The sequence below is a fragment of the Carassius carassius genome, chromosome 24 (genome assembly GCF_963082965.1).
Source record: "Carassius carassius chromosome 24, fCarCar2.1, whole genome shotgun sequence".
In the NCBI taxonomy this organism is placed as follows: domain Eukaryota; kingdom Metazoa; phylum Chordata; class Actinopteri; order Cypriniformes; family Cyprinidae; genus Carassius; species Carassius carassius.
This window is the reverse complement of record NC_081778.1, coordinates 25,030,183-25,047,156: the sequence shown is the minus strand read 5'-3', so window position 1 is coordinate 25,047,156 and position 16,974 is coordinate 25,030,183. Positions and strand designations below refer to the sequence as shown.

The following is a 16,974-nucleotide window of genomic DNA, read 5'->3' as shown; positions in this document are numbered from 1 at the left end:
CGTGATGGGACTCCTCAGAGTGGTGGGCCGTAAACACAATTTATTAATAGTCACCCGGCTGTTTGCGAAAAAATAAAATGCCTGCTGTGCTCCAGCTTTCTCCTAACCCAGTCCCTGTCATCAAATCAACTGACTGACCAGACATGCTAGGGAGAGAGAGAACAATGCTAAGAGAATTCTGCCATGAAAGTGCTCTGTACAGTGATATTCCAGCAGGGAGCATCTGTCAGTAGTATTGCTGTTCTGAGGATAGAATTTCCTTCCTGGTGCAAACATTTTCCAAAAAGGTTTTTAGCCCTCTGCCTTTCTGCAACCAACTAGCAGCAGGTTACTTAATGTCAATTGTTTTAAATGTTGTGCAAACAACTCAGACTGTTATTGCTTCCAATTATTTTGTTAATCCTTGTAGTAATTCCCTGACATTGGATTTAGTGTGACTGAAGTTCAGACACAAACACGACATTGAGACTTATTGGATAATTTTGCTGTTCACAGCAAAGCGGCTTTCAGATTCTCAGACAGCTAGAAATGGTGTATTGAATGCAATATTAGTCCATTCATATCCACATTTGTGTCACTTACGAGTGGCTCTATTGGGATTTTTTTTTACTTCAGGAACATGTGAGACTCCATAGTGCAATGATATGCATGCTTGACTACTCTTAACGATTTTCTGTGGTTTCTAGATTCTATAGCTCAGGGGCAAAGAGCCTTGCATGTTGCAATTGATTTCCCATTTCTGAAACAGGAGAAACATATAGGTTTTCCTATATGCCCTGAAATCTGTGACAAATCTTTGTCCTTCTTAGGTAACTTATGATCCTTTTCACTTTTAAATGTAACATCTTGCAACTTGGGCAATTAATTAATTAATTTATTTTTATTTATTTTTTAAAACGGAGGTAGTAAACAGCTTGCAAACAATTGCAATTTGAACTTAGTTTGTACTGTTAACCTGTGTGGTCTTAACTGTCAATTTTTCGAAATTATACAAAATTATTTATTTATTGCGCAACAGAAATAAACGGTTTAATATTCAATATCAGGTTTGAATATTCTGGAAAGCACCTTCCTTTTGCCTGCTGCGACGAATGCAACAAGGTGAGGTCAGGATAGAAACTCTGGAGCGGTAATGAAAAATTGATCCACGCAGACCTCCATTTTGGACCCCACTGACTTTCAATATCTGAACAAAAACAGCTGATCATCTTTTGTGTTTCACAAAGTCATAAAGGTTTGGAATGCAATAATATTTCACCCCCTCTGTATTGGCGCTATTTGCCATCCCTTCTTAGGATGAGGATGGACGGATATCCAAGCAACAGTAGCACTGTGAAAGAGCTAAACCCAAATACTCTGCTTGTCAGTACAGGCCAGTCTGGGAGCCAGATGGAGACTATGGTAAAGTAATGCCCACAGAGGAGTTATTGCCTTTAATCTGTTATTGAGGGAAGCAGGACGAGACCCGCAGCAAGGCATGCCCCTCTGTGCCACAGAGAAAACACTGGCAGAGTATCTTTTAATGTGTGCATGGCTTTGCGCGGCACTGGTGTGTTTATGGTTAGTTAGCGGACTGAATTTGGGGGCTTGGCAGGATAACCTTGTCCTCCAAGCATTTTAATTATGCACCGTGATCTGACTCTGACCCTGTGTTTAGTTTGGAAAACCAAAATCCAATCCATACTTGAATGTCTTTTGATTTTCAAACATTCCTGCTACAGATGCGAGCTTCCACAGACAACTAATTCACTTCTTATGTGAGTCTCTTAAGCTCGTCCTGTGCCAAGTGCCCCTCCAAAACAAATAGAGGACGCTTCTCGCCACCTCTTATGAGTGTGAGAGAGTGTGTTTGCACTTATTTATTTAATAAATGTCAGACTGCCTCGTGATTCCCACCAAAACTTGAGCCTCTCGGAGGAGAAAGTGATCCGCAAATGACGACTCCCGATGAGATCCTGACTCAGTGTTGAAATTCAGGAATGATAAATGGTGAATTATGCCTGGATAATATTGCGGGCTATCACTGGATAGAGCAGGAGCGCAGCGTGTGCTGTTTTCCCAGGGCAAGTGGAGCTCACTAATTGGCTGGCGTGTTGGGTGATTATCTGTGCCTTGCGCCAGGTCTGTTGTGACTGGTGTGCCAATGGACTAATCTTTCTTTAATTAGCTGACTCCACAGGACTGACATGGGAGCAGGAGGCCACTTTTTCACAGCCAACGCGCTTTTCTGCATTCACAAAGCAGTTCCCATATAATCTCCCATTTGGTCTTCTTTTAAACTTTGTGTTGTGGCATTGCTAATGCTACATGCTCTGTATGATTAATTGCTCAGTCTTTTACAATGTTTTACCAAAAGTAAATGTCCATTTAAAGCCTGGCTGAAGATGAAGTGTCCAAGAATAGGCATCTGGTCTGAGGTCAACAGCAAATGGTGTTTGTCAATAGTCATTGATCCTTAATGATTCTTGGTGAATTATTTATAAGATGTTGTTGAGATATTGATATCCCAGTCAACTGATTGCAGCTTTCGTGATTTGCGGTAGGTTTTTCTAAAGGGGCTGATTTGCAATTATTTTTTGCCACTTATTTAATCTAAATTAACCTTTTGTCTATTTTACATGACCCAAAGAGGCTTGAACTATGATTTTACATTAGATTAAGGGATAACCTATACATTTTTATAACACATTCTCACCTAAGAAAAGACAAAGTAGAAATCGAATCCTTCATTCTATCCATCTTTCTGTTGGTCTGTCTCCTACAGAGCCCCGCACATGACATGTAGGAAAAAATATTAGGCTAAATCGTGTGCACGATTTACTTATTCGTTCCCTCAATGTACTAAAACATGCACACGATTACTATTGTGTTCCCTCGATTTACTATATTGTTCACTCAATTTATAAATTGTGCTCACGATTTACTAATTTGTTCCCTCGATTTGCTAAATCGTGCGCACAATTTATCAAATCGAGCACGATTTAGCAAATCGAGGCAACGCAGTAGTAAATCGAGGAAAGCAATAGTAATCGTGTGCACGTTTTAGTACACTGAGGGAACGAATCAGTAAATCGTGCGCACAATTTCTTTCTTTTTTTTTTTTAAGGCAGTCAAAGTTAGTATGCATTTGAAGATATTAAATATATTTGACATAATGATTTTTTTCTAATATTATGTTACTACTTCATTCTGATTTCTAAAAATAGGTCCAAAATCATGAGATTAATTGAGGGTATTTAATTCTTTTCACAGTCATGGTTTTGAACTTGAAAAAAAATCATGTAGTTTTGTGGGAAATATTGTAAATCCCAAATACACTACAATCTCTTTCTTTCTTTCTTTCTTTCTTTTCCTTTCTTTCTTTCTTTCTTTCTTTCTTTCGATCTCTCTTTCTTTCTTTCTTTCTTTCTTTCTTTCTTTTTTTTCTTTTTAGGCTGTAGACTACCTAAAGCAGCCCATGTTTATTTCACAATATACATTTTAGTGACATTGACTTTCAGCAATTATTTTGTCTCATGACAGCATCACAGGCCTATCACAGTCTAATTAGGCTGCAATCATTCAGTGTTTGCCATTTGAATGCGGACCTTCTGTCGTCCAGGCCACTGCGTAACCCACTGAATGCCCTTCCGCAAGGCCCCACACATGCTTTCATCTCCACAGACACACACAACAGGCATGCACACATCACACATGACAGGCAAGACATTTCCTCTGCACAGCCTTCAATAAACATGCTTTTATACATTGCCACACATAAGCACTAATGTATAAGCTCGACTTTTGATAGTGTGTATGCCAAGGTTCCATTTGATGTGCCTGCAATATCAGTGGGACACTGGCAAGGCCTAGACCACCCTATCTTCGAGGCTAGCTGGGAGCGGGGTATGACTTTCAACATCTGGTGCACAGTTGCACCAACTCAGCCGCTAAAGTCTTCTGTCCTCTCTCTCTCTCTGGCATTTTTATTGAGACATCACAGCTTGTAATCAGAGCCTTATGATACTGAGGGAAGCTGTGGATTCTGACCCTCTCACATCCATAGGCTTGGACCAACGAAACAGACACCCAGACAAAACAAAGTGTTGTTTGTTGCTAGATTCCTGTGTTTTAAGTGTTTGGACATCCAAGCTTGCATACACACAGCGGGGAATAACCAAAAGAGACTGTGTCGATTTACAATTGGGTAAATGCACCAAAGTAAACAGATGGGTTGTAAACGGGGTTGTGCACTATTCAGAACAGAATTGAGATTCCAGTTCAGTTCCAGAATTTGAATTGAGGTAACAAACATGATGCAGAAATTTGAAGACAGATGTTTAAATGTAAAGGTTTATAGGACATTTTACCTATATATATATACCCTGAACTTCCAGTCTAAATGGTTCAGTTGCTCTTGGTAGGAACTGTAGTTTTATTTATGCTGAATTGATGCAAATTTTATTCAGTATTGTAATTTCAGTATAGTTGCCTTACGGCATTGAAAGAAATCCCCCCTTTTTTCAGCTGGTTTGTTTGCCTATCGACATTTATCCAGTTCCCAAGACTCCATACCCCAGTGTTTATACTCAATACCTGGATGTAGGACAAATCCTTGCTACCTTCTTATTACTTTTGGATCTTTTCCCTGACATGTTCCTGTTTTTCTAACCATTGCTGTGGTGTTAAACCCCTGACCCTGTTGGGCATTGAAAGAGCTTGGCAGAAGTACTTTAGCAGAACTAAGGGGAATTACTGGCACCAAGGCGTTTGAGTTGAGGGGGGCTCCATGGGTAGATGATAAAAGCTGTCAGTTTCACTCAGGTGAGTGGTTTTGGTTTGACAGGAACATTTACACCTAGATCCTCAAAAGATTAAACACACCTCACAGCCCCACAGGTCCACAGATGCAAGTACAGAAGTTTTGTATTGCTCTTTTTTTTAGAGTTAAGTCCCCTCGAAAGGATACAAGTACCCTGTTTAGACAGATGAAAGGTCTTTGAAGGGAATTTTATAAAATGAGGTAAGGATAGGAGAGCAGGCGTATTGCCTTTGATTTGAAGTATTTCACAGAGGGTCCCTCCTCTCCAAAACACGCACACTCGCACACTACTCTCTTCGGTTTAAGTGTATAAGCATGTCTGATTTGGCACAGCCTGTCTGCCTCATGGGCACTTCCTCTTTATGTAGAAACCCGCTGGGTTCCTCGAGACACGAGGCAGATTTCCTCTTCGTTCCCCATTGGAGATGGAGATTGAAGGCCTTGGTTTCTGAAATGAGATATAAAGAACACATCATGCTGCACAATTTCCTCTTACATCCTCCAGAAGTGCCCTTGGGGAGTGAAGGAGCAAACAGAACTGAAACGGCTGGGCGTATAGCTCAGAAACACATATGGCCCAGACAGGGCTATGACAGGTACAGTCTCGGCTCAAGATGTAGCATACGGGTTTGCTTTACAGTATGGCTGTGCCTCTGAGTATATTTATATACGGAACAGATTAGATTGTATGAATTTAACATGGACCTCAGTTTGAAAAGCCCCAGTGGTGGCGGCGGCCCCAAATGTTTCCCATAAACTCACAATGAACGTTCGCTCTCTTGCCAACACAACCACACATCATGGTGTAAAATAGTATTACCTCTGCATCCATATGTACAGTACATGACAAAATCTGAGGCTTGGCCCCTGTATAGGGAGGATATGATTTTCTTATTTGCCATGACGCACACACTTATAGTCCGTATTTCCCATCACCCACAGCACTCGCAGGAAATGCAGCTTCAGGAGTAAAATGAAAAACAAATGTTCCATCAAATAGTTTGTGTAATTGTAGTGTGACGAGGTCACATCCTTGGCAAAGCTGTTGAAATTATTTCTTCCTCCTCTTCATTTTCAGGACAAACATAAAAATGTGCTTTTAAAAATACAGTAATTATACAGTTAATCATTGTGCACTCCCAGAGCTAGTGAAAAGTGATGGATTCCAGGGACAAAATATTTTCCTACCAGTTTGCAAGTCAGAGAAGACAGAAGCCTTAATCATAACTTAATTCTAGAAACTGCTTTTAAACAAAAGATGATCTTAATACATTAAACATTCCAAGATGTTCATCGTAGAAAACGTGGTTGTGTAATGCAACACATCAGTTCTTTTCCCATGAAACCGACTATAGCTGAATTGATAAGAACCACCACTAGTATTTAATTCTCCCTTCTATCAGCACGAAACAGATGTTTACGTAAATCTGAGAGATCAAAGCACCATTGTGAGTTTTAAATACACTTAAGTGACTCCAGAAAACAGTTTAGTTTTACCTCAGCATAACCGTTATTTGCCTTATCAGGAATGATGTGTTTGTGAAATTTTGACATATGACACAAATTATGAATATGTGGTGTTCCCTTGATCTTTTTTTTAATCATCCTATTGCCACTTTCTCAGTGCTGGTTGGTAATAGCATTGGATGTTCGCTGTTTGCCAAAATATCGCAGAGATTTTCTTTGATAAAGCTGTTGAATCTTTTCATGATCATCAGAAATTTAACATAACATTTAGGCAGTAATTAAATGAAACTAAATCTAATTATGCCTCATTTTCTGAGGGACACAAGACTACAGCTTTATGTACTTAAGCTCAGATGTGGGGGTGAGTCAGGCAGAGATAGGAGACCACAGAAGCTGTTTTGCAGCCTTCTGTATGGGTTTGTGGTGGCATGCATATCAGCTTCTGTGTGTGGCTTTCAGGGCAGCTGGCATCACTGTGGTATCTCTCAGTGGACAACACTCAATCTGCAGGTGACTGACTGACTTATGAATAGAATGATAACTCCATATATTTGTAATCAGGTTTTAAATACACACAGTAGTAGCATTGCTCAGATTTATCTGCCTCATTTTATGTGTTTGGCATAAATTGTCCAAATATTATTCAAAGCGACTTGTCAAGGTATTATATTTGTATCAGTGTGTTCCCTAGGGGAAATGGATATATACATTGAAATGTATTATTTTATTATTTTTATTTCAGTTTTAGTCATTTTGTTATGTGCTTTTGTCGTTGTTATTATTATTATTTAGCATTTATATATTTATATTATTGTTTTAAAAAATTAAGTACTACAACTTGATTTATTTCAGATGGTTGCAAGGCAAGATTTATCTCTTTTTTAATCTAATATTTATATTTTGTTTAATAAAAAATATGTTTTTTAACATCATTCTCATTTATTGACTAATTGCAGGCTGTTCAGACATTTCCAGTTCAGCTCTGGCTCATGGCCTGAAGGCAATATTAACCACCAGATTAATCACTGCTCCAGTCATGCCTGTTTTTATGCTAAAAATCATGATATTTACTTTGACATATCATCATGGACATCTTCAAAGAACCGATACAGTGCACTCGCCTGCTCCTAAAGCTCTCTACATTTTTACCGTTGCTCAGAATTAAGACAATTATGACCCACCTAATTTCAACATTAGCATTAGTTTGGAATGCATGTGTTTTAAATCATTCCTTCTGATAATAAGCAGAACTTCAGAGGAGAGAGGAGGGGAAAGAGATATGATCCAGAGTAACCTTGTTAGGCTAAGTGATGCTGTGCAGAGAAGTTCTTGTCAGCTGGTTAGCAAGATAGTCTTCTACCTATGAAGGATCATCTTCTCAGGGAAGTGTTGGGAAAACTGATTTAATACAGTAACTTAAGCTATGTGCTAATCATAATTTAAAGTACAGTTAAGTTTCTTTTTTTATTGAAAAAGTGTTTTAGTTAAACAATAAAAAGCTACTAATAAAAAGTCACTTACTGAATTGATGCTACTAGATGGCAGTGTTTTTAAATTATATTACTAATGACATAATTATAATTGAAATACTGTACTTGTACAGTAGTTTACTTTTTTACTTGTAAATATTTGATTGGTTTAAAGTGTCAGCTACACAACAAGCTGTTAATAAAAAGGCAATAATTGCATTGATCCTATTGGATGGCAGAATTTTTTAATTTTGGACATTTTATTATTAAAATACTGTACTTGTAGTTTACTTTTTAACTTGTAAATATTTGATTGGTTTAAAGTGTTAGCTACACTAATTGCATTGATCAATGGATGGCAGAATTTTTTATTGTCCGTTGACAAGTTATTATTAAAATATTATACTTGTATTTTACTTGTCTTATTTTTCATGTTAATATAATTATGCAAATGTTTGCAGTATCAGTTATTTTATATTGAAAGGATTATTCAGATTATTATTGTTATATTTATATCCATTTATTATTTGTATAATTCTTTATAAATTTATGAAGAAGAATAAGAGAATAAGAAATTACAAATTAAAGCAAATGAAAATTTGTATTTTAGATGCTACAATATAGAGCAAATAATAATGAATCCACACACACACACACACACACACACACACACACACACACACACACACACACACGCACAAAGAATAAGAAAACAAAATAAAGTGCAGGCACTGAAATCAATTAATCTTTTTGTAATTTATTTGTTTTATTTCTCATCTCCAAATATGAATATGATGAATAACTGTTGCTTTGATCACTATAAAAGTTACACAATTCTGAAAATGACAACATTAATTACACCAGGAAATTACTTCTCACCTTTGAACATAAAGGCTTAATCTGTAATTGCCTTAATTTATATAGAAACTAGACGTTATTAGACCAGAACAACTGGATTGCAGTGATGATGAATAAACAGGGTTTAGTGCCGAAATGCTTTGTGTAAATCTGACTCAACGGTTTAGTGAATTGTCCCTCTGTGCTCTGCCAGGTTCACTGGATCTCCTTCCAGACACATTGTCCACAGTGTAAGTCCAGTGTAAGTCCATCTCTTCACAGTATTATAAATGTATGTGTTACAGCCCTTAATGGCTGCTAATTCAATTTCTGCCACTGAAATCAAATCTTACTGGCGCCAGTGGTCCTCTCCTTTACTCACAAATAATGACTTTGCGTTTGGAGTCTTCATAAAAATGATGGACCACCAAAACTTCCACTTTATCATCTGCTACTTCCACAAGAGTCATACCCTGTTTTAAGTTTTGTGTCTTTTCTCCTCATTCTCTCTTGATCTCCTGCCGTTTTGGTAGGAGAAGTGGATAAGATTAAGGAGCAGCAGAGAAGCCAATTATTAATTGTTTATACTTTGAAAGATGAGAAGGTCCTGAGCAGAAGAAGAGTCTTTGCAGAGAGGCCCATTTACCGCTCACTTGTAATGCTTTCCTGGGGTCAGGTATCGATTTTCTTAAACCACATGCTGTACTGATAAGATTAGACCTTTCGATTCCTGAACTACTTGAGTCATGCAGATGAACTCACTTTAGGTTGGATTTTAAGGCTGAACGGACGTCTTTTCATTTGGTCACGGCCTCTCTGATGGCAGATCACTGCCAGGCCTAGATGGAATATGTGACTTTTTATGCATTTTGTCACTGTTTTGGTTAGGAAAAACTTTTAAACAGTTTTTAATTGTAAGGGAGAAGACTTTCACGATGGAGTAAAGCATAAGAGGCATGTTTTTTAATGTTTCAAAGGATCCTCATTACTCTATGTTCTTCTTTTCAGCACTGACTGCACAGCTGCATGTACAAATAAATATTACACAGTATTTATTTATTTGCATTTAAAATATAGAATGTCACATTATATTAATTAAATTGATTTATCTTTTTGAATATTGACATTTATCTGTTTAATTAATAATTTACATACATTTGCGTATGCATTTTATTTTATTTTTCAAAGTGACTAACTTTGCATTCAAGTTATTTTATCAATTCATGCATTTCCTTGGAATCAAACCCATGTTGCTAGCTCTAAACTACAAGACTCCTATTTTCATTAGTATGTGATTAGAGTTTTTCATATTGATAGACCCATAAAATTCTAACATTTATATGATAACACTGATGTGTTATTTTGATGGAATGAGAGCACAAACATGGTGCAGTCAGATCCAGGTAGAAGATTGAAAGAGAGAGTAATACGTCAAATCATGTGCTGAAGGAATTTGTGGTTGGGAGTGGAACAGCGGTTGCCAGGTGTTTCACCAGATCGCATCCATGCGTGTGGCAGGAGAAGTCAGGAGAAGAAAGAAAGTTATGAGGAAATCATGCGGACATACAGTACAGAATGTGTTTTAACTTACACCTGTGTTCTCTTTTCTTTGCCGTCCTTTCTTGACACTCCTTCAATCTGGGGGGAAACTCTCTCTTTTGTTGCCATGGAGTGGTAATCAATATTCCGTGCAGATATCGGAACATTAGAGCGCACACAAGCACACTGTTTCTGATTAGCACAAACTTGTTTATTTGTTCGATGCTGAAATTCATGTAAAACTGAGTGTCTTTTGGCAGATGCTTGTTTTATCTACAAAAGGAAAGCAATCAGTGGCGGAATGATTTCTCTTTTTAATTCCACTAAGAAAGAAAGAAAGAAAGTAAGAAAAATAAACCAATGTTTAAATATAAAAACCATTCTGGCATATGGTTGCTTTCTGCTTTTCCAATCAGAGATGCTAAAAACAATGCTTCTTCCCCCCCCCCTCACGTTTCTCTGCCGTAATTCAAACTGTAAGGTTGTAGCAAAAGGCAACGATGTCTTGACCTCACTCTGTGAACCTTGCTAATTGGACTTGGCAATTAATTATAAACATTAGACCAAAACTGCAAACAAGGCCCTTATTCAAACAATCTTATGCCTGACATCAATTCAGGTTGAGACATATTAAATAGTTGCAGACATCTTGATAGGATTTTCCATTTCAGGCACTGTTTTGATCTGCTCAGACCTAAGGCTTTCAGTTAGTTTTGGTTGCCCTCTAGCTGTCAGTTATGAAATGCTATAAAAATTTCCATCAGCATTTGATCAGAATTCACAAATAATGAGTGATGATTGGAACGAAATTGAAATTAATAGTAAGCTCCGTTTTTAGCTGCACAATAAAACAAGGCCACCAAAATCAGGGACTCACGTGCATATGGTAACTCGTAATGCCTTTGACAAATATTTCTAGCAACAGCTTTTAGAAAAACCTGTCCTTTAATGTTGTTTAGACTGATGTCTTTGAAACTATTTGATCAGCAATAGCGTTAAGTTTAGTTCTCTCCTAGTTAATCACACTGCTCTCCACTACTATAAACAGAACTTAATGAGACAGGATATTGTTCTAATGGTTGGGAGGAAAGAACACATGTGCTCTGGCCTGCAACATAGGTCTTTTTAATGTAGACCTCTGCTCTTTACTGCCATCAAACTGTGCCCCTAAATCGATCACATTGCAGACTCTTTATAAAGCAAAAACTTTTGAATCAAAAGGGCCTCTTGAAATGGAAAAACACCTTTGCCTGTGGTCATTATGCATATTGTGCACATTATGCGTAAATCCGTTATAACTCACTTGGAGTAATTGGAAGCGACATTTATCGAAGAGGTTCAACAGTTTTGCTGTTGCTTTTGTTTTTATGTCAGGCGCATGGAGATTCGGTTAAATGAAAACGGACCCCAAGGGCTTTTTGGAGCGTTTTCAAGGCATACGAGCAGTCGTGTAAAGACAACATTTTTGCATTGTGCCAAATTGCAAAACCACAAGATATCAGTCCCAAAATAGAACGATTGCATTAATTGCAGGAAATTGCCTGTGGAAGATTAAGTGAAATTGTTACATTTTTCTCATGCTACCAAAAGAGAGCATTTTCTCAGGGTTGTTTCCACTTAAGAAAACCATTTTCTCAGAATTCACATAGTGGGGCTAGGAATGGCATTCAGGCAGCTGCGAGCGAGGCAAGAGCTGGGACAGCGTTTGAGAGAGAGGCCCACTTGAGATAAAGTCACCACACATTCTGCTGCCTTGCCTCATTTTGTGGTGCTAAATGGCCTGAACAAGTGCAATAATAAGACTGTGAGCCAGGCCTTGAAATACAACTACAGAAAGATTATTTTCTGCCGCCTGTATGTGAACCGTAGCACAGCTAGCACAAATGTGTGCCAGATCGGGATCTAGATACCACCCGGCATCTAAGCCTGACTCGTTTTTCCCCTGTTGACAAATTTTCTGTGCCTCTCAGTCAGACTTTCTCCTTCGAACATACACACACTCGCACACACACTCAATCATATGCACCTTGTCATCTTATTTGCCACTGTTGGATTTAGCAAGCCACCCTTCGTTGTGTGCGATATGCCACACACCCTTTCCCAGAATGCATTGCTTGCGACACCTGGCTTGCATTAATTCTGGTCTGAGATGCTTGGCTGAGAAGTGAACGAGTGTTGTGCACTTTGCTTCACTGTTTTAGGCTGGAGTGTGAGGAGGCGAGATGGGGTGAGGAAAGGATCATTTGGTTTGGGATTCTGCTCAGAAAGCTGCTGTCTTTAAATCATAAAGAAATATCATTCACAGGCAGCTCAAGGTCCCGCTTGCTCTTTTAACTCAAACTGCAAGAAATTATTAAGAGGAAAAATACATTTTCTTATTGAGTGAAATAACTTGATTTCTTGTGATTGTTTTCATTTTGAGCTTTAGTGAAAATAAAAATACAACCCGAATTCCGGAAAAGTTGGGACGTTTTTTAAATTTTAATAAAATGAAAACTAAAAGACTTTCAAATCACATGAGCCAATATTTTATTCACAATAGAACATAGATAACATAGCAAATGTTTAAACTGAGAAAGTTTACAATTTTATGCACAAAATGAGCTCATTTCAATTTTGATTTCTGCTACAGGTCTCAAAATAGTTGGGACGGGGCATGTTTACCATGGTGTAGCATCTCCTTTTCTTTTCAAAACAGTTTGAAGACGTCTGGGCATTGAGGCTATGAGTTGCTGGAGTTTTGCTGTTGGAATTTGGTCCCATTCTTGCCTTATATAGATTTCCAGCTGCTGAAGAGTTCGTGGTCGTCTTTGACATATTTTTCGTTTAATGATGCGCCAAATGTTCTCTATAGGTGAAAGATCTGGACTGCAGGCAGGCCAGGTTAGCAGCCGGACTCTTCTACGACGAAGCCATGCTGTTGTTATAGCTGCAGTATGTGGTTTTGCATTGTCCTGCTGAAATAAACAAGGCCTTCCCTGAAATAGACGTTGTTTGGAGGGAAGCATATGTTGCTCTAAAACGTTTATATACCTTTCAGCATTCACAGAGCCTTCCAAAACATGCAAGCTGCCCATACCGTATGCACTTATGCACCCCCATACCATCAGAGATGCTGGCTTTTGAACTGAATGCTGATAACATGCTGGAAGGTCTCCCTCCTCTTTAGCCCAGAGGACACGGCGTCCGTGATTTCCAACAAGAATGTCAAATTTGGACTCGTCTGACCATAAAACACTATTCCACTTTGAAATAGTCCATTTTAAATGAGCCTTGGCCCACAGGACACGACGGCGCTTCTGGACCATGTTCACATATGGCTTCCTTTTTGCATGATAGAGCTTTAGTTGGCATCTGCTGATGGCACGGCGGATTGTGTTTACCGACAGTGGTTTCTGAAAGTATTCCTGGGCCCATTTAGTAATGTCATTGACACAATCATGCCGATGAGTGATGCAGTGTCGTCTGAGAGCCCGAAGACCACGGGCATCCAATAAAGGTCTCCGGCCTTGTCCCTTACGCACAGAGATTTCTCCAGTTTCTCTGAATCTTTTGATGATGTTATGCACTGTAGATGATGAGATTTGCAAAGCCTTTGCAATTTGACGTTGTGGAACATTGTTTTTAAAGTTTTCCACAATTTTTTTACGCAGTCTTTCACAGATTGGAGAGCCTCTGTCCATCTTTACTTCTGAGAGACTCTGCTTCTCTAAGACAAAGCTTTTGTAGCTAATCATGTTACAGACCTGATATCAATTAACTTAATTAATCACTAGATGTTCTCCCAGCTGAATCTTTTCAAAACTGCTTGCTTTTTTAGCCATTTGTTGCCCCCGTGCCAACTTTTTTGAGACCTGTAGCAGGCATTAAATTTTAAATGAGCTAATTAAGTGGATAAAAGTGTAAAATTTCTCAGTTTAAACATTTGCTACGTTATCTATGTTCTATTGTGAATAAAATATTGGCTCATGTGATTTGAAATTCCTTTAGTTTTCATTTTATTAAATGTTTATTATTAAATATTATTTGGCATTTTAAATGATATCAAAATAGAAGCTTAAGCATAAGAGCATTAGAGACTTTTTCAGAAACATTAAAAAAATCTTACTAACCCCAAACTTTTGAACAGTAGTATACATAATATTGTTTTTAGTGTCATTGTAATTAAAATCCTAAGCCAGTGCATGCTCTTACAGATATTTATTTAAAGCACATATATAATGTGCTTTTTCTTTTCTGTCTGTTTTGGTATAGGGGGTTCGGGGAAGGCCCACCGGACCAAAGACCAGAAGAAGAAGCCTAACAAGCAGAGGCTGCGCTTCCGGGCTCAGAACCAACACAGTGACCACCTCGCCTCTCTTCGAGCCAGCCAGTAAAAATAATTTAAAATAATAAATAAAGACTTTTCGATGGAACAAAGACCACAAAGCTGCTATCCCATGCTCCACACACACCTACCCTGATGAAAACACACACGCGCATCCAAACAGGATTATTCATACTCATGTGGTCACACTGTGTCTCTGTGCCTCCTGCTGCTTCCCTCAACGGTGACACGTCCCCCTGACCCACAACCCTACTGTGATATCATAGAACACTATACCAGCTGTTCATATAGCTCATATCTCGTCCTATCTGAGGAGGAAGAAGAGACAGACTGAGCTGGAAGCACAGAAAGCTTGGGCCTGGAGACCTGGAGGAGTAGAACGAGCACAGAGTGGTGAAAGGACCTGAAGGGATTAGAAACGTGATTGACTGATAATGATGCCCTGAAAAACAAGAGAGAGACTCTTCCATATTTATGTACAATTCACATCATCCCCTTCCCTAAAAAATCAAGGCAGAGTGTGTCATGTATTGCGCTCCTTGTCCAATAGGTACTTTGTTTTTCATTGCAATGTTGCAAACCATGCACAGTTGCGAAATTATTATTCTCAGCACAAGATGTTTACGTCCAGACCGCTTTATGCTTTGACTGTATATTGTGGGTAAGAATCTTAGTTGTTTAACTAGCATGGCCACAACTCATGTGTACATAGTTGTTGAGTTTATCTAATAACGGTAACATTGATGCTAAATATATAGGAAAAAATTACTGTATTTTCAGTATTGACACCTTCAGCGTTTAAATGTGTAAAGGGTTATAATACCAGCTACAGTTAGATGTATTTAAAAAGAACAAAAAGCTAAATAAAAGCATAGTCTCCACATAGCTATTACATTTATAAGGTATATAAATGATTTATTTATTGATCTTTTCATTATTATTATTATTATTATTATTATTATTGTTTGGTGAAAATTATGTCTCTGTACCTGATACTCCTCAGTGCTGAAGTATTCTTTCAACCACTTATAACAATACAAAATATCTCCAACAGTGGAAACTGATTGTGTCTGATTTGCTGATAAATGTCCCACAGAAATGCATTGTGTAAACCTGGTTTAACATGTTGTACTTTATGTTGATCACACATCCTGCAGCAGCTGAAGTGTATCGTCAACTGATTGATAATGTGTATATTGTGTGCTATTAAAACGCAGTTCATGTTGCACTTCATGGTGCTGTTGTATATTTTCAGAACCTCGCCAACCTCCCATCAAGTCCGAAAGCTCAATAATACAACATTTGTCATTTCACAGCACACAAACAGATATGCCCAACTGGCAGCAGAGCATAGGGCCTTTACAGGAACGGGATATCATTCAGAGAAGCTGTTAGTCTTTTTGACAGGTGCAAATGGCATCACTGTCTATTTCTACAGGCACTGAAACCACTTCACAAAACCTCTCGGAAAGAAAATGAATAAACATTTTCTGCAGGTAGGTTCTGTCAAAACAGTTTAATTTGAGTCACGGACAATAACCTAGTGCTGTGTTCTGTATAATCATGTATAAAAAGTAGACATCCAGATTCTGATGCATCTGTGAACCTAGAAAATATTTCCAGAAGAGAATAAGGATTGCTAAACAAACAAACAAATATGATTTGGAGTGTTTACATTGCAATAAATGAATAAATAAATGTATATACAATGATAATTTATATACATAAATCATGAAATAGTAAATAATTTTACATGGAATTTAAGTGGGAGGGAAATTAGGACTTTTTATCCATGCATTTCCCACAAGAGAAAGTATGAAGGATCTTTTCACAATTACTTTAAAATTTTATGCTTTATCCTCCAGATTATTTTGATGGACAAAACAGTTGAATGAATGAGACATGAAAAATGAAAAATAGCCCATCCTTGAAGTATGGTTCATAAACCCTCCATATAGTGAATGTACAGTATATGTAAACTTAACTGTTTATAAACCCATCCCCTGTGGGTTACAAGCTAATGAACTGCACACACTTGTCACCTCGGGGGCCACACCATCACCAAACTAAATTGTAAAATCATAGTCTAGAAACAGACACACTGTAATGACTCACTAGAGACGAACAAGAAGATTTAGAAAGGACATTAGCAATAGAACATTATGCTACATGATTTTAACTGTAAAAATATATCTTGTGGACTTGTGCAACATTAGTGTAAAAGTCAATCCCAATTACCAGCTTGTCACCGTTTACTCACCATCACGTCGTTCCAAATGGCCAATTTGTAGGCTAGTCATTCTTTTGAATCAAATATTTTCAATATGAATCAGTTGGCTAACAAAAGCAGTCCGAATGCTTCATTTACTAATCGAACAGGTCCGGTTGTCAAGTTCAACTCACTGATTCAACGATTCTCTATAGCAAAAAATAAACACAACTATCATATGAGTTATATGTGGTGTATATGCCATTTGGACCAATTTTATGATGCTTTTATGGAACTTTTGCATCCCTTTTGAAGTTTGAAATCT

General features: G+C 37.9%; 1 protein-coding gene across 2 annotated transcripts in view; it reads left to right on the top strand.

The window, feature by feature from the left end:
- The window catches only part of LOC132103272 (R-spondin-2-like), a 53,025-nt gene extending 37,357 nt beyond the window's left edge, over positions 1–15,668 (top strand). For both annotated transcript variants that reach the window (XM_059508236.1, XM_059508235.1), the window contains exon 5: positions 14,368–15,668. In XM_059508236.1, coding sequence (XP_059364219.1) covers positions 14,368–14,489 — 122 coding nt within the window. In that variant the 3' untranslated portion in view covers positions 14,490–15,668. The remainder of the gene's footprint in view (positions 1–14,367) is intronic.
- Positions 15,669–16,974: the final 1,306 nt, after the last annotated feature.